Source organism: Fomitopsis serialis (assembly GCF_022376445.1).
Source record: "Fomitopsis serialis strain Sig1Antser10 chromosome Unknown B0H18scaffold_269, whole genome shotgun sequence".
Taxonomy (NCBI): Eukaryota; Fungi; Basidiomycota; class Agaricomycetes; order Polyporales; family Fomitopsidaceae; genus Fomitopsis; species Fomitopsis serialis.
This window is the reverse complement of record NW_025955229.1, coordinates 669-21,725: the sequence shown is the minus strand read 5'-3', so window position 1 is coordinate 21,725 and position 21,057 is coordinate 669. Positions and strand designations below refer to the sequence as shown.

At 44.2% G+C, this 21,057-nt stretch overlaps 1 protein-coding gene across 1 annotated transcript; it reads right to left on the bottom strand.

The window, feature by feature from the left end:
- Positions 1-14,611: 14,611 nt before the first annotated feature.
- B0H18DRAFT_891069 (uncharacterized protein) lies at positions 14,612-15,319 on the bottom strand (the record flags this gene model as incomplete). The annotated part of the gene is made up of 2 exons (XM_048041321.1): positions 14,612-14,997; positions 15,055-15,319. The coding sequence occupies 2 exons, from the start codon at positions 15,317-15,319 to the stop codon at positions 14,612-14,614; spliced, it is 651 nt and encodes a 216-aa protein (XP_047885256.1).
- Between the last annotated feature and the right edge of the window lie 5,738 nt (positions 15,320-21,057).

The window sequence follows — 21,057 nt, the reverse complement described above, 5'->3', positions numbered from 1 at the left end:
CGAGTGATGCATTTGGCGACGCGCATGCCGCTGAGCTCGCTAGTGTTTGAAAGTCCAGTCCAGTCCAGTCTTTTGACCCCTTGGAGGACAGACTGGGACTGGGACTGGTCCTAGATTGACCCCAAAATGGTAGGACTGGGACTGGACTGACTGCGACCAGTCCTTCGCAGTCCAGTTGCCTCCAAAGACTGGTTGCAACTGGTTGCAACTGCACATGCAGTCCCAACTGGTCCTGACTGGTCCTGACTGGTCTTTTGCCAGTTGCAACTGGTTTTTTCAAACAATTGTGTCTGACAAAGTGACTTAAGCTACTGTGATATGGTATATGACCACAGGCAATGGTGTGTATCCCATGGGAGCATCACAGTTCAGTCCATAATGACTGGTTTGTATTGATTGTAACATAGAGCAAATAGCTTGGGAATGTTGCAAAGAAGTAAGGAGAGCCTCTAGATCAACTAGAACTCAAGGAAGGGGAGTCTGGGGGGTTGACTACAGTAACCACTACTCAGTTGGGACTTGCTGTCAGTGCTGTTGTACAAGTATTAGCCCTTGATCAGAGAAATTCTGATACCAAAGGATGTCTTTCAGTAGATTGTTAACAGTACTTCCCCAAGTCCAAACCAATCAACAGTGGAGGATGGAACCAATATACAGAGGAGAAGTATACCAGTAATGAATTCTGAAAAAGGCCTGTCAAGAATTGATGTGTTATACAAGGAATACAACCAAAGAATGTGCAGTTTGCTCTCACCATAAGTGAACAGTTACCAAACACTGACCAGTAGTACAAAGCCATACTAAGGTATGTTACTGGATTGGAGCTCAGCTCCTGAGTCAATAGTAATGGGCTCATGTAGTACAATGTGAAGCAATGTATCACCATAGTAAGTGCCATCAAGACTAATAGAGTCATGGGCAGGATTGATCACTGATGGATTGAAGGTACACTGGCATAAGAGTACAGAAGCAAGTGGTAGATGAGATAAATGTTTGGACTTGCTCAGAGGGATGCTCCTTTTGTGCATTTATGCACAGCCTTTTAGCTACATAAAATACTTCATAGAATCCTACAAAATAGTAGAAGACTCAGTACACCACTTTCCAAGGCCATTCAAGATGCACAATAAGCTCACAGGCTCATTGTAAGGCAAGGGTAGATGTGCCAATAATTCTCACTGATCATCAAGGATGTGCTCTGTGATTCATGACACACCACTTGCATGTTGTCCTGAAACACTAGCACAGCCTTATGAACACTAGTCACTCATAGATTGCCTGCCAGCTGGGATAATATATCAATAGATAACATAGTCTGAGCTAATAGAACCCCAGTAATATCTTTCACAAGGGGTCTAAGGAGACCACTAGAAACATAGTAATAGTCCAGTCAGAACATACACCAATAGGTGCCACAAAGAATAACAATGTGGGAACAAAAGATCACTGAAATCTGGTCAGAAAGCATTGTGAACCCCAAATGAAGTCCATTAAAAGGATCTAGAATAAAGATAACAAAGCCCAGGAGTGATAACAATTCCTGCTGCCTACCCTATTCAAAGACCATATCTATGGAATTTCTTGTAGAAAAAGGGGTTTCAATGCCTTGTCCCTAACAACAGACTGCATACTAAGACTTGCATATGGGCCTTTCCTGGGTATTCTAGTAATGCCTACTATCAATGGTCATGCTCTCTGATCATAAGTCCAAGGATTTCTATATCTTCAGACATACTCCCAAGATAATCACCAGTGTCATTTTCTGGCTGACTGTTCATTATTTTGTGTGCACATACAATGTATGGTACTATATTTGGATTACACACTATATTTTCATGTTGACATTCCTTGGGCATGGCAGATACCACCCAGGATCAACTGCCAAATGGTGTACTGGTAGGCACACTGCCACATATCAATGCTGTTCAAATATCACACATGTTCACACCTGGGTCTAAAGTGTTATATTTCCACTTTCCATATAACATGAAAGGACCCAACATGAGTAGCTGATATTTCATCATCACATGTAAAAGGAAACAGCTGCAGAAATGAGAGTACTCCCAAAGTCATATTGTTGACTAGAGATCCATAAAAGGACAGCCATATATTGGCTCAGAAGTCCATTGTAATATGGCCTCTTCACTGTTGCTTAGTAAGCAATGCAAGTCTGCATTATTTCCATGGCAACCATGACTTCTTCTGAGCCCAATCAGGAAGAAATCACAGCATACACTGCAATATGAGTGATAGTAGACATTGCACTAACAGACACCACTGTCAATACATTTTTCCCATATGAACAAACCAAGAGCTGCCTATTCTATCTTCACATACCAAGGGCCATTGCATGAGAATAGGATGATGGTAGTGCATACAGACATTAGATATGCTCCAGGCAAAAATTATATGAGCAATTAACAACCAAGCATAGCACCATCATACTGTATAATTGGCACTGCTTCATATTGATACAATCAGTCAAAGACATGCTTATACTGGACTGGGACAATAGAGCTGCAGACATCAGGCTGTGAACTCTGCATTAGCACATCTGAGATGTACTGTCATGCATTGGCCTACAACAGTCAGCACAATATGATGTCATGGGATCATCTGATTTTATCTCATTTCCTACCATTTATCTAGCATTGCAGAGACCATCAAAGCATTTGATCACCTATGTGTGGTGTCCCTACTTTATGACATTGCTAGCCTATAGACTTTCTAGCAACAGTAGTAGATGCACAACACAACTTGTACAATGTCTTTCTATCACTTTCTAGGATCAGTACAGTGTCATAAAGCTCTGTGAACCCATAATATTGATAGCTATGCCATTCACATGTGAGACAGAGCCAATATTATGAACATACTCAGCATTAACTGTGGCCTTTGTGCCACAGGTGTTCACCATTTTCTGCATATGCCATTGCCTGCCAAAGGGTTTAGACATGAGCCAATCAATACTTATAGCAAGCAGTACAAGGTGAGTGGAATCATACAGAATATTCCCTTGTTTTATCCGCATTTTCTGAGCCCAGACACAGCAGATAACTCGGACTTTCCATTTTGAGAAGGTCAGGTACCACATATGGCAGGTTTCATTCAGGTCTCATATAGCCACACAATCCATAGGCAGTTGGCAAGCATCACAGGAAACACAAACAAAGTGAAAGAACCAGTGTGTACAGAGGAATATGTATTTTATTTTGCTTTGTGAATGGTGGGTGCCATGTTTATATGAATCCATGGGAAGGCATACTATGTACATCCTCTCTGACATTATATACATGACTGGCAATATTCCCAACTGTTTTTTGGGAGACCATAGCACAGCAAATACAGTGTCACTAATGAGCTTGGGCTTGCTTTCAAACTCAGCCCAATAGCCTGCCTTTGCAGGGCCTATTGAAGAGTTGAACTGAACAGAATAGCCTAGGATCCTGTCTGGAGCTGCCAGTCCCTGAGAATTCCAGGTGATAATGGTGCTTACAAGATGGACCAAGACTCATTGAAAGAGTGGCTTGTATCAGGCTATGCATGGAAAACTCAGCATTATTACATGTTTTCTGCCATATGGCCTCAACAGTCAACCCAATACAAATCCATAGTACTATCTAATTTGTCTCTGATTTTCCTGCTATTTATCCAGTAGAGGCCATGCATGGCTAACTTCCCAAATGGGCAGGGGACTAACCATATATGGCAGTTTTGTATGTTTGATATCCCCCACCTCACAGAATGCATACATGTGGAACTGTCTTGTACAAGCATCATACACACACCAACATTTGCTTATATCCCCAGTATCACTTGCCAAGGTCAGTACTCTGTGAAAAACAACAAGAACACCTAATCTGGGCACCCCTGTCAGTACTCAAGGGGCATTCCATGGAGAAGCAATATTTTAGGATTTTTCCGCATTTAATGGGGTTCCAGTAAGAGCTCAGTTAGTGTGGCTTGAAGCCATCAAAAAACTCGGCATGAAGAGCTGAGACTGAAAGATTACTTTAAAAGGGAACATTTGTCAGCATTTCAGTCAATGGGAGTGGGCTAGCTGGCCGTCCCACAGAATGACGTCACCGGGCTGGCCCGTCTGTGCGTGCTAACACCCGTCTTCCGCTTCGCTGTCAATGCCGCTGTCATTGGCCTGTCAGGCTGTCACTGCCCATCAGTGCCGCTGTTCACAGTGACTGTCACTATTGTGACCTCACTGATGCGCTCGCTGCGCATCACCATATGTACTACATCCCTACCTAATACTCACAATGTTTGTAAATGTATGTACAGAGCATTTAGTACATGGTTGCTAGTGTGGCTCGTCTATGAGTGGGGGTACAAATAAGCCAAAGTAGTAAGTAGTACTGTTACATGCTCTTGTACGGCGCCTATTGAACGGTACCTATAAAGTCTAATTCCACTTCTAGCAATGCCCCTTGTGGTTGATTGGTTAGCAGTGTTGTGCTGCTGTGTCCCGGTCGTGGGTTTAAATCCTAGTGTGCATACATACTTTGTCTACTTTTTTGTGTCTTTCCACTGTGTCCCGCCTAAGTCCCTTGGCGCTCGCAATTGCCTGTTTAGGGCAATGCTGTGTTCTGCACTTTGACACAGCCCGTGCGTCGGCCTTGCCAGTTCAATTGAGTACCCCTCAATGGTGTTTTTGCAAGGACATGCATCATTTATGCACAGGCTAAAGCTCTTATAACATACGGACTGAATAAGTAATGGTTTGTACCCTTAGTCACACAGTCACACACTGCTCACTGCTCAGTCACTATCCATTTTGAGTGACAGCAAGGCTGAGCAGTGTCCACCCTCCTCGCTGCCATATTGCTGCCATAATCTGTCAATCAAAATGTTCCCTGTCTCCTGTCAAACCTTATTTCAATGTCATTCTGTGGGATGGCCGACCATCCATGGGAGTGCTCCAAAATCCCTTTTGAGTGACCAGAGTCGTTGACAGGCCAGAATTCCGGCCTGTCGACGACTCCGCTTCGGCAATGGGCGCTTAGTCGAGCGCTTAGTAAGCGATGTAAGTGCACACTGTTACTGCAGCACAACTCACTTGTTCTGGGGTCAAGAAAATGCGGATTAATCAGACAATATTCCAGGATATATGTGGAGCATCCCTGGGCATATGTACAAGTGGAGAACATTCCCTATATAGTCATTCAGTGCTGAGACATCAAAACATGCATGTTATTACCATTTTTCCCCACCAATAGCTGTGCTGTGCAACTTCCAGACACATCCATGCATTGTAAACTATGCATATATCTATACAGGTCATAGGCAATGTGTTTCAGGGACAACAGGCCATTCATATCTGCACAGTCACTTGTGATTCTCTAAATGTTGTCCTTTGTTCTTCATTCCTCCAATGTATGATTAACCCTTGAAATGATGGGCTATCAAATGAGTTTATCATCTCTATAAACTCTATAAGAGTTGATGAGGTTTCAATCAGTGTATCCCAGTCAAATGCCACACATTCATGCATGTGTTTCTCTGTTTCCTGAATTTCAAACAACTGGGCAAGTCATACTAGTGATATATTGTGGGGGCCTCCATACAAGATGAATTGCCTTCATATACAAGGCAATACAGATGAGTCTGATTACACATAATATTCCCTGATTTTATCTGCATTTTGTGAGCCCAGACTGAGCAGGTTAAGCAAAATTACCATTTTAGGAAGGTCAGCTACCCTATTTAGCAGGTTTGAGATGTCAGAGAATCTGTGGGCAGCATATAGGCTTCAAAAGAGAGACTTTTGAGGTGAAAAGGGATGCATTATTTTGGGAATTTTCCGCATTTTAGTGAGGCCACAGTACAGCAGGTACAGTGCCTCTAAGGAGCGTGTGGCTGAGATTCAAACTCAGCTCAAAACCTCGGCAGCCTGCCTGATTAGGGCAGAAAAGGGCTTGTTGCACCAATCAGAGCAGCTCGGCATCGTGCCGTTCGGAGGTGCAACTGTGCCAAATTTCCGCACGGTTGCACCTTTGAACGGCATCTGGGCGCTTGATGGGCGCTTAGTAAGCGATGTAAGTGCGGACTGTTACTGTGCTTAAGAGAGCTTGTATAGGCTCAGAAAAAAGCGGAAGATTGAGACAATATTCAAAATGATCCAGGCAATGTGAATCAAGCTGTATATTGCATGGGTTTGACATCAGATCAGATAGCATTCTCAATAACCTGGTAAGATGGTTGCTGTGGCCCCAGTGAGCTTATATAAGCCTGCTACTTCACTCTTGGAACTGCTCATGTACTGGACAACCCTATAAGATCATAGTGTAAGTACACATTCAGGTATGTATCCCTAGATTGTGTCTGTGAGCAAGACAAAGCCAGCAGTGGATGCATAACTACCATATGGAGTATGTGACCTTCCCAAAGAGGAATCATACACAAACAGGGGCATGTAGGGCTCAGAAAAATGCAGAAAATCTATGAAATATACAGACACATCAAAGACAAGTGTATGATTGCCTTGAGCTGCAATGGTTACCATTACATTGTATGCAAGGGCTATAATATGGCAAAAGATTCTCAGATTACCCATTATAGTCCCTGTTACCTGTATTATTGAAGCTACTGAGTAGTCCACAGTGTCTGAACTACACATATACATTGCAGTGTACATATAGACCATATTTGAGTCATAAACAAGCAGATTGAATCTGCAGAGGCACATGTGCATTTTTTTGCTTTGCATTTCCTGGGTTAGCCAGCCACTGTATACACTCAATAGAATTTCTGTATACTCTCTGAATGAAGGGCTGTCAGATGAGCATACTATGTATACTATGATTTGTTACTGGCTGAGGCTATATAGGCCCTACAGTGTGTGAGCGCTTGGAGCAATGGCCCACCAAGCTGCCAGTCACATGATATGTTTACCAGTTTCCTTATTGGGGGAACTGCTAAGGCGTTTCATGGGCCTCATATCCATAACTGAGCACTTAGCCACTGCATTTGTTTGTATCTGTTGGTCCAAGTCGCGTCGTCTGGGAGTCTGAAATTTCAGACTCAGATAAGCAACCCATACTAACAGTAGTATATCTCTGCTTATCGGGGTGGCTGCAAGTCACGTGCACTGTGGGAACAAACTGCCATTCCGGAGGAATTGCTAAGGCATTTCATGGTGGTCCATCATAAGAACGATACCTTCGTACCTCAGGGATCGTAATCTTCATTACACGTCACACAGACAGAGTACGATCCCTGAGGTATGAAGGTATCATTCTTATGATGGACCACCATGAAATGCCTTAGCAATTCCTCCGGAATGGCAGTTTGTTCCCACAGTGCACGTGACTTGCAGCCACCCCGATAAGCAGAGATATACTACTGTTAGTATGGGTTGCTTATCTGAGTCTGAAATTTCAGACTCCCAGACAACGCGACTTGGACCAACAGATACAAACAAATGCAGTGGCTAAGCACTCTGTTATGCATATGAGGCCCATGAAACACCTTAGCAGTTCCCCCAATAAGGAAACTGGTGAACATATCATGTGACTAGCAGCCTGGCAGCTCACTGCTGCAAGCACTCACACATTGGAGACCACTTGTAGTCACAGTTAGTAACAAATCATAGTCCACATAGTATGCTCATCTGATAGCCCTTCATTCAGAGAGTATACAGAAATTCTATTTAGTGTATACAGTGGCTGGCTAACCCAGGAAATGCAAAATAAAAAATGCACATGTGCCTTTGCAGATTTAAAGTGCCTGTTTATGACTCATGTGTACACTGTAATGTATATGTGTGGTTTGGACACTGTGGGCTGTTCAGTAGCTTCTATAATATTGGTAATAAGGACTACAATGGGTAATCTGAGCATCTATTGCCATAGTATGGCTTTTGTATACAATGTGATAGCAACCATTGCAGCTCAGAGCAATCATACACTTGTATCTGATGTGTCTTTATATTTCATAGATTTTCTGCATTTTTCTGAGCCCTGCATGCCCCTGTTTGTGTTGGATTCTTCTTTGGGAAGGTCACATACTCCATATGGTAATTATCCAGCCACTGGCTTTCTGTTGCACATAGACACAGACTAGGTATACATATATGCATCTGTACTTACACTATCATCTTATGGGGATGTCCACTACATGAGTAGCTCCTAGAGTGGTGTAGCAGGCCTATATGAATAAACTCACTGAGGTAACAGCAACAATCCTACCAGGTTATTGGGAATGCTATGTTATCTGATGTCAAAATTATGGCATAGACAGCTTCAATCACATTCCCTGGTCCATCTCCAATATTCTCTGATTTTTCCGCTTTTTCCTGGGTCTAAATAAGCCCATATAAGCACAGTAATAGTCCGCACTTACATCGCTTACTAAGCGCCAATGAAGCGCCCACATGCCGTTTGGAGGTGCATCCGTGCGGAAATTGGGCACGGTTGCACCTCCGAACGGCATGAGAGAGATGCCGAGCTGCTCTGATTGGTGCTACAGCCCCTTTTCTGCCCTAATCAGGCAGGCTGCCGAGGTTTTGGGCTGAGTTTGAATTCCAGCCACAGGCTCATTAGTGGCACTGTATCTCCTGCACTGTGACCTCAATAAAATGCGTAAAATCCCCCAAATATTCTACAAGATAGGTATAATGTCATAGAGTATATAGCTGCTGTGACTTGCCCATTACCTTCAGTGATTATGGCACAATTCACACAATAAAAAAACACACAAATGCCTCTGTGCACATGAATGCATCCCTTTTCACCCTCAAAGTGACTCTTTTGAAGCCTGTAGACTGCCCATAGATTCTGTATGTCTTTATGACATCTGAAACCTGCCATAAAGGGTAGCTAACCTTCCCCAAATGGTAATTTCCATGCAGCTGGTCATTCTGGGCTCAGAAAATGCAGATAAAACCAGGGAATATTCTGTGCAATTGGAATCAGCCATAGTACCTGCTGTATGTAAGATATTAATCCAGTTTAGCACCCCCAGAGGCTACAACTAGTGTGACTTGCCCATATCCAAAATCCAGACAACAGAGAAACACACATACCTCTGTAGACATGATTTGGTGGCATTTGACTGGGATACAATGACTGAACTATGATCAATTGTTTTATATCTAGTAAGCTCACCTAATTTACCTTCATGCAGAGTGTCTTTCATGTTTAATTGAGAGAAGCAGTTGAATGAGTAGCAAAATGCTAATATAAAAAACAGAAGTGACACTGTGAGCATGAATTTGTTCTGTTGCATTCGAAACACATGACATATGACTTGTATGGCCATGTACATAGTTTCCAACACATTGATGTCGCTGGAACATACACAGCAGTGCTATGAATGGAGAAATATTGTCATAACATGCATATGTTAGTGTCCCAGCACTGAATGACCATATAGGGCAATCATCTCTACTTGTTAATATGCTCAGGCATGTTCAACAGATCTCCTGGAATATTACCAGATTTTAATGCACTTTTCTGAGCCTAAAACAAGTGAGTTTTGCTGCAGTAACAGTGTGCACTTACATCCAGTGTTGTTATGACCCATGACCGCGGTCTGACCAAGGTCAAGCAGGGTCTGACCAAGGTCATGTTGACCGCGGTCAAGGTCAATCCTGTGAATTGTCTTCTGATGACTAAGCTTGTCGGTCAATAGCGACGATAGGCTCATCGCTGAGGCTCACTTCAAATCAGAGACAACAAAAACAGTTAGCAGAGTATGTGTGACTATCGAGACAGAGCTACGGATTTTATCTAGCATCCGCTCCATGGAAACAATATTTTACTGATTTTCGTAGCTTTGAGTCTGGGTGTGGGCGCGTTGTGTTGCGTCGATCTAGCAATCTAGCTCACGTGTTTGCTGTCATCACACATTGACTGACTGCGGTCAATGAGGTCATGACCTGGGTCTGACTGGGGTCATGCCTTTGACCCCGGTCAACGGTCAATGGGGTCATGGGTGACCCTAACAACACTGCTTACATCACTTACTAAGCGCCCATTGCCGAAGCGGAGTCGTCGACAGGCCGGAATTCTGGCCTGTCAACGACTCTGGTCACTCAAAAGGGATTTTGGAGCACTCCCATTGGCTGAAATGCTGACAAATGTTGCCCTTTAAGGTAATCTTTTAATCTCAGCTCTTCATGCCGAGTTTTTTGATGGCTTCAAGCCACACTAACTGAGCTCTTACTAGAGCCCCATTAAATGCGGAAAACTCCCAAAATATTGCTTCTTCATGCAATGCCCCTTGGGTACTGGTAGCAGTGTCCAGGTTAGGTATCTTTGAGAGTACTGAGGCATATAAGCAGATCTTGGTGTGTGTATGATGCTTGTACTAGACAGTTCCACATGTATGAGAGGCTCTGTGAAGTGGGGGATATCAAACATACAAAACGGCCATATATGGTTAGTCCCCTGCCCATTTGGGAAGTTGGCCATGCATGGCCTCTGCAGGACTGGATAAATAGCAGGAAAATCAGAGAAAAATCAGATAGTACTATGAATTCATATTGAGTTGACTGCTGAGGCTCCAATATGGCAGAAAACATATGAGAATGCAGAATGACCCATGCATAGCCTGATACAAGCCACTCTGTCAGTGAGTCTTGGTCCATCTTGTAAGAATCAGTATCACCTGGCAATTCCAGACAGAATCCTAGGCTATTCTGTTTGTTCAACTATTCAATAGGGCCCTGAAAAGGCAGGCTGCCAAGCTGTTGGGCTGAGTTTGAATGCAAGCCACAAGTGCATTAGTGACACTGTATTTGCTGTGCTATGGTCTCCCAAAAAATCAAAAACAATTGGGAAAATTCCCAGTCATGTATATGATGTCAGAGAGGCTTTACATAGTATGCTTTCCCATAGATTCATATAAATATAGCACCAGTCACAAAGCATATGACTCTGTGAACACTGGCTCGTTTGTTTTTCCTGTGATGCTTACCAACTGCCTATGAATTGTGTGACCAAACCTGCTATATGTGATAGTTTACATTCCCAAAATGGAAAGTCTGAGTTACCTGCTGTGTCTGGGCTCAGAAAATGCGGATAAAACAAGAGAATATTTTGAATGATTCCACTCAGGCTCACCATGAACTGTTTGCTGTAAGTATTGATTGGCTTCTGTCTAAACCCTTGGGCAGGCTATGGTGTATTCAGAAAATGGTGGACACCTGTGGCACAAAGGCCACAGTTCATGCAGAGCATGTTCATAATACTCACTCTGTGTCACATGTCAATAGCATAGCCATCAGAACTGTGGGTCCACAGAGCTTTTTCACACTGTAATGATCCTCCAAAGTGATACAAAGACATTGTACAAGTTGTGTTATGCAGTTACTACTGTTGTGAGAAAATCTATAGGCTAGCAATGTCATAAAGTGGGGCCACCACACTACCACACATAGTGTATCAAAGTCTTTGATGGTCTCTGCAATGCTAGATAAATGGTAGGAAATAAGATAAAATCAGACAATCCCATGACTTCACATTGTGCTGACTGTTGTAGGCCAATGCAAGACAGTACATCTCACATGTGCTAATGCAGATGCACATAGCCTGATGTCGGCAGCTCTATTGTAGCAGTCCAGTATAAGCATGTCTTTGACTAATCTTGTCAATATGAAGCAGTGCCATTTATATAGTATGATGGTGCTATGCTTGGTTGTTAGTCCCTCAGATGACTTTTGCCTGGAACATATCTAACCTCTGTATGCACTACCATCATCCTATTCTCATGCAATGGCCCTTGGTATGACTTCAGGAGTACTCTCATTTGCTGCAGCTGTTTCCTTTTACATGTGATTATAAAATATCAGCTACTCATGCTGGGTCCTTTCATGTTACATGGTAAGTGGAAAAATGAAACTTTAGACCAGGGTGTGAACATGTTTGATATATGAACAGCATTGGAAATATGAATATGTGGCAGTGTGCCTATTAGCACCCAATTTGGCAGTTGATCCTGGATGGTATCTGCCATGCCAGAGGAATGTCAGTATCAACATATGGTGTCTAATCCAAATATGGTACCATTGTATGTGCACACACAGTCCCCCAGAAAATGACACTGTTAATCAATTACCTTGGGAGTGTGTCTGAAGATAAAGAAATCCCTAGACTTATGACCAGAGAGCATGACCATTGATAATAGGCATTACTAGAATACCCAGGAGAGGCAACAATGACCCCATGTGCCAGTCTTAGTATGCAGGCTGTTGTTAGGGACAAGGCATTTTTACAAGGAATTCCACATATGTGATCTTTGAATAGGATAAGCAGCAGTTGTTATCATTCCTGCACTTTGTTATCATTATTTCATTTCCTTTTAATGTACTTCACTGTAGTATTCACAATGCCTTCTCACCACATTCAGGTGATCTTTTGCTCCTCACATTGTCATGCTTTGTAGCACTTGATTGTGTATGTACTGACTGGACTATTACCAGGCTCCTAGTACTTTCCTTAGGCCCCTTGTGACCAGATGATCTGAAAGCTGTTACTGGGTGACTATTAGCTCAGAATATTGATGATAATATTCCAGCTGGCAGGCAATTTATGAGTGGTTCATCAAGCTGTACACTGAATCTGAGTTTTCATAGGGCTACACTAGTGTTTCAGGTTGACATCCATGTGGTCCCTCATGTTTCACAGAGCACATGCTTGATGATCAGTGGCAATCATTAACACATATACCCTTGCCTTGCTTTTTCCTACTTTTTGAGCCTTATTGTGCATCTTGAATGGCCTGGGAAAGTGGTGTACTGAGTCTTCTACTATTTGGATTCTATGAAGTATTTTATGTAGCTAAGAGGTAGTGCACTTGGGAAATGCTCAAAAGGAGCATCCCTAAGAGCAAGTCCAACCATTTATCTCATCTACCACTTGCTGCTGTACTCCTCTGTACCTTCAATAGTCCCTGACATCAGTGATCAATCCTTCCCATGACTCTATCAGTCTTGATATCATACATTGGCCCATTACTGTTGGCTGAGCTCCACTCTAGTAACATACCTTAGTATGGCTTTGTACTACTGGTCAGTGCCTGGTAATCATTTATTTCAGTGTACAAATGGTGAGAGCAAACTGGACAGTCTTTGGTTGTATTCCTTGTATAACATGACAAATCTGGAAGGGCCTTTTTTCAGAATTCCTTACTGGTATACTTCTCTGTCTACTGGTGATTGGTTTGTACTTGGGGAAGTACTGTTAACAATCTATTGAAAGACATCCTTCTGTATCAGAAGTTCTCTCTGATCAAGGGCTAATACTTGTACAACAGCAAGTCCCAGCTGAGTAGTTGTTACTGTAGTCAACCTCCCAGATTCCCCTTCCTTGAGTTCTAGTTGATCTAGAGGCATACTTCTTTGCAACATTTCCAAGATATTTTCTCTTTGTTGATATCAACACAAACCAGTAATACTATTCATTAGTATTCTGGTAATATTGGTAATTAACTTGGCAATTCACCAAGTAAGAAACAGATTCATAATATCTGTGTTCTCAACAGTGAGTCTCATATGAACATGCAATAAGTTACTCAATTGGGATGTTACTCATGATTTCAAACTAAGATCCTCATATTAGAACAACCTAATAAATAAGCAGGCTACTCTGAATGTTTATGCCATGAGATTGTTGAGCTCGGAATTTATTCCGCATTTCTGCAAATTATTCTGAGCTCCATTGCCCTGTCCAAGTCGTGGAACGTGTCATGGTGTGTTCTCCTTTATTCTACATGGACCACATCACTATACCGTGCCTACTGTATTTTTTCCGATGTCATTCCCTTCAGTCTACCATTTTCCATAATGTTTGCATCTTCAGGGATTTGAACCCCTGCACTCATCCGATTTTTCACTGCTTTGTTGATTTCGACTTTGTGGCTGTTTCTACTGTACAGTTATGGTCGCCTTACATAACGCACACCATAGACAGTCCGCCTCATCGAGCTCTAAGTCCCTAAGACTTTACAGAGCTCGACTTAGGTGTGTATCTTTGATTCCTGAATATAAAAGACTTTACAGAGCTCGACTTAGGCCTTTGGAATCACTCTGAGGTGCACTGCAGCCAACAGAGATGGCAACTGGATGGTGCAAAATGTGGAAGATATGTCAGTTATGCAGACAATATACTAGCAGTCTTGCTGAGCTTAACTTCTGATGTGGTCAAAATGTTTAACTCACAAACTGACATGTATCCAACAAAAGGGATCGTACTGCCAGCTATGGCTCTCTCCCCAGCAAGTCTCCAAGCCTCTTACGCTCCAGACAGATGATGGTGCTGCAGTAGATCTGGTGGGTTGAGCGGTTGCACAGGGCCAATTTGCGGAGGGCACTATCGAACATTGGCAGGACACGCAAGAGAAGGTGGAGGACGCGGGGATCGTAGACCGGCATTCTGACAGAGGAAATGAGCAATTGAGGGTCGAGTTGAGCATTGGAAGAGTTGTTGTAGTGAGCAAAAGCCACAGCGTGGCTGCATGAGAAGTTTAGTTGGTGCTTTAGCGCTCACAACTGCTCACACGGCTCTCTGAACACTTTGAGAGCTCTTGAAGTGCTCAGTATCTTGCAACACACTGCTTGTGTGCTTGCCCCGTTTGAATATAAAATTCATTTACTGTTGCCCTACCATACTGTCTGGTACGCATACATACTGCCCCAATTATTAAGGTGAAAGCTATTGGCCTTGTCCAATACATTGTCAGAGGTCCAGTCTCCCGGAACAATACTTTGGGACCCAACGGGAAACGTAGGGATGAGCTGACAGGACTGATGACTTTGAGATAAAGGGATGATTTTCCCTTGAGGCATACCATCAGTTCTTGGAGGTGGCTTGCTCACGGAGTACATGAGGTGCCACGTAGGATCCGGGGCCCGGGAAAATCGAGCATACCATTCCACGTATGCGAGGGGCTCTTGCGGCCACCATGCGGGCGTGCCGCCACCTCCGTGCAATACTGGTAGAGTCTGGGGTAATTTGAAGACCACCTTGACTCTGGCTGCCCTCGTGCCTGCATTTGTAGTGAGCTGGTTGTTCACCTTGGTAAAACATTCAAAATTCCACATACCTCTGACACCAGTTGATTCCGCCTCGTCATTGTCAAGCAGAATGACGGTGTTGAACCGACTGTTTCTCCCCTTCGCAGAGGACCCAGGAATCACCTTCACCACGTTGACCTCAACCTTCCCATCCGACAACTCACAAGGTGTGAACTGAAACTTGTGATAAATGTCCACCCAGTCGATGGGCAGCCATGTTCGAGAGAGCTTGCGGCATGTGAGACGAAGTTCTGGCAGTTGAAGATCGTTCAGGTAATGGGCCAAGGCCGTCATGAATCCGGGAGTGTTGTGTTGCTCTTGGACCCGGCCAGGTATTACGGATAGATAACCCATTATCTGTCCATTAGATTAGAATCATTAGATTATGAACTGATAGTGTACATCTCATCTTATCTCAATGTACCTAGCCACCTGACTTCCATTTTGGGAAGTAATCTACTCTTTTAACCTGAACTACCACCTCGTCCGTGTGTGAACCCTTTGCACCATCCAAGTAAGTTCTCTGAGTCCTCGGCTAGGCTTGTTGCCCTGCCTAGGAACCATCCTCGGCTTAGGCTTGTCGCCTTCACTCAGGACTCCCCCTCGACTAGGCCCTACAGCCCAGTCTAGGACTCCCTGCTTGGCCCAGCTCATCGCTGGCAACCAACAACTTCTCCGTGCTCCCTATAGTAAGGCTCGTTGCCCTGCTAACGACTCTAGCAGGCGCTCCTCGCCCTGCTCACGACTCCAAGATCCCCATTTCCCCACTGGTCGTGTCGTGACCACCAACCATTAGGTTCACGAGGCAGCCCGGCCCCTGAATCTAGGGTTCTGAGCCCACGAGCCCTAACAGTTTGGTCTGGGTCACAAAAACGTGACCCATACCCGTACCCAGGCATACCCGTACCCACTACCCGCGCGGGTTCCCACGACCCGTGCTCTGCACTAGTTCGACACTTGCATGTTCAATCTCACTGGTTACGGGATGTGATTTGATTGAAGAACTTGGACATTGTACATATACCTGGTGCAAAACACCTACTGTACATGAGTGTTGTGGTCCAGGGGGAGTGTTGACCCAGGACCATGACACGCGCACATGACTTGGTGGCAGACTCAAACGGATGTGTTAGATGTAGAAACACCTCAGTCAAGTACTACCAGGACTCCGACTGAGGGGATTAGATTCCAGACTCACGTGGACTTTTGTATGCATGCTGATAGTGTCTGTAGCATAACTCTGTAACATTATCAGGTGTGGTAGCAATACAGTCGAGTACTACCAGGGCTCGACTGAGCATAACTCTGTAACATTAACAGCATCACTGAACAGATGTCTTATGTGGCCTGCTCAAACACCCCCACCCTTGATCGCACGCAGTAGACTGTGAGTACAACACTGGCATACATGTATCAATTCAACCTCATCTACGGCGAACCCCTCCCTATGTGGCAATGAGCATTTCCCTGGTTTGGTGTCATAGAGGCCTACCTAGTCCCCACAACTGTTTGCAAACTGCGGCAAGTTGAGTGAAGGGCACTGCAATGTCGGGGTCAAGTAACCGCGCATGTCCTCTAGTAATGGCCTGACTCCACTGCGTGATGTTAACAAACTGTCCCAGATTGGCAACCCAGACGTGGCTCGGGACAGCAGAGAATGAGTCGTTTTGTCGAAGAGGAAGTTGAAATGGATGGGTGTAATGATGGCTGGGGACCTGAATGTCGGAGCGGCCCCAATCAACTGCTCGCCAGGCAGTTGCATCACACTGCCCGCGGTTCTAAACAATGTTGGAAACAGTTCGGAAAATGACGCACTGATCTTAGATTCAGGCTGCTTGTCAATGGAGCAATTCAAAACCCCGCAATACCTCCCGAATCTAATGTGTCGATTTTGCTGACCACTGCAGGTCACCATTTGTGTGTGTTGGCTCCATTGTACGCAGCTGAACACTTTGAGTGAGTCGGCTGTATCCAAACCAGGCAGTGCGGTATGCAGGCTGACATGAAAGTGAATGGGGTTTTGTCTAGGGATGGAGGAATGAGACACGTCCTATGGCCAAAGACGGGCAGCAATTACAGTAGTGTATAAACACTGAACAGAGGTTTGCGATGGAACAGTTGACAGGTGTGAGAGGTATGTGATACTGAATGAATTTTGTGAAGATAGCGCAATGACTCGCTGTTGTCGTGGTTTGATCCAACCCTCCACTTTGTTGAATTATATGTACGTACAGTCAGTGGTACTGAAAAGTGGTAAATGGTATGCAGTAACACTGTCAATTCCCTTCAGTGGTTATCCATACCCATGCAATGCACTACCCTTCACCCACACAGCGATAAAAAGGGCTCCGTGTTGGTTGTGTAGCAGTAACGTCCGAGAATGAATGTTGCAGGCAACTTCTGACATGTACAGCTTCTACCCCCGCAAATGCCTTTTTCATTGCCAGAAAGTATCAAACACTCTGAAGTGCTTGCGGGATTTGCATGAGCACACTAAGCTGAACCCATAACTGGCCAATATTTTGATTTTGGGTACCTATGACTGGGGCAAGAGGTGTTGGTCGGAGCACGTGTTAAGCTAGTTAGCGGAGACCTCAGTCAACGTGAATAAACAAGACTATATTGATGTACCTAGATAGCGGAGACGACAGGTGCATTTCAGTAATGTAGAGAACTATGCAATGAGTGAACAGCTTACCCTCAGTTGACGTGAATGAATGACAGAGGGCATGCAAATACACGGAAGGAGTGGTGTCCCATACATGTGTGAGTGCCTATCTACCAGATATGGAAGGTACTGATGTACCACAACGAACATCATGTGTATTGTATGGTCATCTTTATTGAAATGCTCTAACATTACGATCCCTGAGGTACAAAGGAATTGTTCTTATGACTGGAGAGAATGTAACACTTAGCATGGAGCCCAATGTGGCAGGTTTTTCCCACAGTGCATGTGACTATTTGAGCACCAGATAACCTAGAATAAGTAACACTTACTATGGTCACATTAGCTGAGTTTCAAATTTCAGACTCCCAGACGATGCGACTTGCACCAACACTCCCAAACAAATGCTGTGGCTGACAATGCCCTATGGACTCCTGTAATGTCTAGCTGGAGCCCAATATGGAAAGTGGTGAACATGGTATGTGACCTCACCAGCAGCACTGGGCTCCAATATAATCAATTGCTTTTTGCAACAATAAGCACCCACAAATGGGTATGGCAAGCATATAGTCAACTTGTAGCCCTTGTTTCATAGAGTCTACAGTAAATTTATTGGGCCTCAATAGTGGGTGGTTAGGCCACAAAATGCAAAATACAGAAAAACACAAGTGACTTTGCAGAATTCAAACTGCTCATTTTCACCCTAGATATGTAGCACATGACCCATACAGTATAGCCATGTGTGTCAAACATCATGAAAATGCTTTATGCCATAACAGAGCTCAGAATGGGCAAGGACAGCTAATTTCAAGCTTGTACATGGTATTATTGCCAACCTTCCATATATGGTAATCCGTTGTAAACATCACAGGCCTCATCAACATCCCATAGTACTCTATGAATATTTCCTGATTTATCCACAAATTATAAAGCACCAGACATTCACTTTATTGAGAGTTACTGGATTTGGAAGGTTACTCACCATTTAGGGCAATGTGAGCTTTTGTGATGCTTCTTGTGCAATACTATATTGGTCCGAGATCTCAGCCAGGACAGGGAACTTGGTCAGTCGAGCCTAGGCAGTGAAGTTTCCATCTGTTTCGTGTAGTAAGCATACCAGTCAATAGCTGTAGTTGAAACAAACACAGCAATGTACCTTTTGTCTGAAATAACCCAGCCGTTCTTGAGCAATGCATGACTGACCGAGTTCCCTGTCCTGGCCAAGATCCCGGACCGATATAGTAGCCCTCCTACAACTTGCCTGAAATGCATATGTCATTGGTGAACACTAGTTACACTTCACTATATTTGTATACATGTCCCTGTTGTACCAGAACAGGCACAATAGCCACTGGGTCTAGCCAGTCACATGACCAATGACGTGGGGTCGCAACACTTGCAGCGGTGTTTTCGCCAAGAGGGGGGCGAGATCTGAATCGGAGACGTCCTCCTCACGAAAGGGGGGTGGGGGGGTGGTGTACGGGGTCCGGTTTTCAGCCACCAGCGTGAAGTGCAGTCGCTTTCGTTGAATTTTGTCTCTAGCTACTACACTCTGCACATCTCACTCTAGAAAACATGCATGTGTACTGAGAAGTATGCTAAGTACACGTGTAGGGTCCGAAGTCGACATAAACAAGGAGATCCAGAGGAGGAATTGAATAGTACGAAATGCGCTAAGTCACACGTGAAGCATACGGTCATGTGAGCTACGCGTCGGGTAAGTACGTGTGTTACATGGCGCGTGTCTCACTTGCATCAGTGACGCAAATTGGGCCAAAATGATTTAAAAAGATTACCGGGGATCGAACTAGCAACCACGATACGTACGGCGTCACTGTGCCCACTCCGTCACTCTGGCCTTACCACTTACTCAATATGCTTCCCTATGACAGTCAACGACGCCCCAGACATGACCTACTATGATTATGTGCCAACATGCACAGCGGGCGAAGGGTCAAATCATGGTTTGGCGAATACAATATGCTGTCACAGTGCCCAGAAGTTTTCTAGAAATCATTGAGGGATCCTCAGGGCACTTACAGCCTGCGGTCTCCAATGTCATATAACAGCACTTCGCTGGCGGCATTAGCAAAGGAGCTAGTCACCTGATATTGCCGAAGGAACTTCCTTTATAGGACTTGTACCTGGGCGCTCGTTATCGGGACCCCAACGGGAGCTCTGCCCCCGAAGACTGGGTACCCCCCCCTACCCAGTCTTCGGGGTCTCTGGGATTTGGGAGGAGGACGTCTGGAATTTTGTTATCGCCCCCCTCTTGGTTTTCGCTGCGACTGCTGCGACCCCACGTCATTGGTCATGTGACTTCGAAAAAGCGGTCAAAAATGCGCAGAATATTCATTCTGAGGACAAAACCTACTGATTTGGGCCCAGAAAAATCGCATAAATCCCCAATAAATCGGGGGACCTCTCTGTAGCTATCTTGAAGTACTTTGAGGTGGTATGATACCAATATGTCTACAATCACAGGTGCCACCCAATCAGCTTTCATGACACAATAGTAACAGTACCACATTGGGTGTTACCTGTGGCCACTCTATGATATCTTGGAGTGAATGCTCAAGATGAGAGCACAATGTTTAATGTTTGAGGACTCAGACAGTATGCCATTGAGGTATCCAATACATATGTAGCCTGACAAGTGAGAGTATGCACATCTAACAATATCACTAGACACAGCCATGTGTGTGCTCCCAATATGTCTGATTTACTCACCATCACACCAGAGTGGGTCTACTATTTTCCCCAGCAATTGCATTACATAGCACCCTGTGCCAATGAGTGTAGGAATGCATACTATGCTAATTGTCATTGATACAGACAGAGCACAATTGAGAAAATTTCAAATTCCTATAACTATGGAAAGATGCAAAATGGGTCACATAAAGCACTGTAATCCATGAGAAGGAGCATCAGCAACTTTTAATGTCTCACAATAGCATTTCAAGAACAGGACACAGTACACATATAATGCATGTATGCTGACTAGGCCCACAAAGCATTGCCCAGTGTGAGATTGCCAATTGGGAGGGCACCTGCCCTATGTAGTAGTAATCATGATTGTGTGATAGCTTCTTCACAGACCTCCTCATAATTTCCATAGCCTTCATATGGAACAAAGCCTGAACATGTGCAGGATATTCATTTTGAGGCCACTTAACCTCCTTGTGTAGGCTCAGAAAAAAATCCCAAACTCCAGAAAATCAATGAAGTACTAATGAATGACATATGTGGTCATTTTGCTCACCCAAAGCTCTGGACTACAACTGATCCATCTGAAGGAGTGAAAGACTTATGCAGACTGCCTGCTATTGTGCAAGAAAAAAACAGTGATGTTGATGATAGAATT